Source organism: Thalia democratica, chromosome 9 (genome assembly GCF_965202585.1).
Source record: "Thalia democratica chromosome 9, ktThaDemo2.hap1.1, whole genome shotgun sequence".
In the NCBI taxonomy this organism is placed as follows: Eukaryota; Metazoa; Chordata; class Thaliacea; order Salpida; family Salpidae; genus Thalia; species Thalia democratica.
Window position 1 is genome coordinate 23,609,574 of NC_139173.1, and position 1,347 is coordinate 23,610,920.

Genomic DNA, 1,347 nt, shown 5'->3' on the forward strand with positions numbered 1-1,347 from the left:
CTTGATTTCTTTATTCGCTGTGTACACTGTTTTGTAGTTTTTAGTATTTATTAGCAAAAGTTGAGTTAGTTTAAATTTAATATCTTTTTGTTTGCATTACACAATTATCTATTATTTGGTAAACAGTTAAAGAAATACAAAAGTTCAATTTACATTGAACACATATAATGTTTTTTATTTTTTATTTGATATCTTTAATAATCTACATTGAAAATATTTTGAAATCAGAGTTGTAAAAAATTGTAAAACTTTTTAGAAACACATTATTTTATAAATTATGTCTGCTAACAATATGCTGCTCGACACCAACATCAGGAACTTTATCCTGATACCACTGGTAGCCATAACTGTGATGGTCCAAATACTGAAGCACTACCTCTTGCCGGTCGGTCGCGAGTGCCTCTCAAAAATCTTGACAAAAGGCGAGGACAAACTGACTCTTGAGGACATTCAAAAGGGTCAAGCTGTGATGAGGTCCAGGTTGCTAAGAGAAAAGGGCGGGTACATTCCGCTGGAGGCGTTTTACAAAAGAAAAGCGTTTTTGCTGAACGGAGAGGACTGCGACGGTGTAAACAACAGAGACAGGAGGCGCAACAAAAAAGGTAACAGAAAATATAAAAAGAAACAAGATCCTCCGAAGAAGGACGGAATCATCACGAAAGGCAAAGACACGCCGCCGCCCGTCATGCCACCGAACATGTTCTCGGGCGCGACCTTCAACATGTTCATGAGGTACGCGCACATTTGGTTGGGCCACAAAATCAGCCGGGTCTTCAGCGGGTACCTGATTCTGAAAATCCCCTTCGCCATACCAGCCACCTTCAACAGGCTGTTCCAGAGCGGGGTCGAGCTCGAGCTGCTGGACTCGTCCTGGATGTCCTCGTTGTCCCTGTACATGTTCGTCATGTTCGGGTCGGGGCACTTCATGAAGTACCTCGTGGGAACGAAGACGCAAGCCGACCGATCGAGGGACGCGCAGGACCGGTTTGAAGGGAGCTACAACGCGATCAAGCAGAACGTGCGGGGATGCTTCAACAACGAATGGGAGCAACTTCAGATTGCCGAGCATGTGGACTTGCTGGACGGAGTAGCAAACACCGTGGTGTCTGGATTTCCCTTGCCTGAGAACATATAAGGTGGAATGTACCAATATTAATTAATTTTTTTTTAAACCTTTTTAAATTTCTTTTTTTTACTGCCGACGTTTTAGTAAAGTTTATTAAGTTAGTTTAGATTCAGAGTTGCCACTTTAACTGAAAACCTGGAAAAACCTGAAATTTGAGAAATTTTGAAAAAAAACAGGAAAAATCTGGAAATTTGATCAAAAAACCTGGAAAAACCTGGAAT

At 41.3% G+C, this 1,347-nt stretch overlaps 1 protein-coding gene across 1 annotated transcript; it reads left to right on the forward strand.

The window, feature by feature from the left end:
• The first annotated feature begins 277 nt into the window (after positions 1 to 277).
• On the forward strand, positions 278 to 1,135 carry LOC145844940 (ER membrane protein complex subunit 3-like). Its single transcript, XM_082952358.1, has one exon. The coding sequence runs from the start codon at positions 278 to 280 to the stop codon at positions 1,133 to 1,135; it is 858 nt and encodes a 285-aa protein (XP_082808484.1).
• The last annotated feature ends 212 nt before the right edge of the window (positions 1,136 to 1,347 follow it).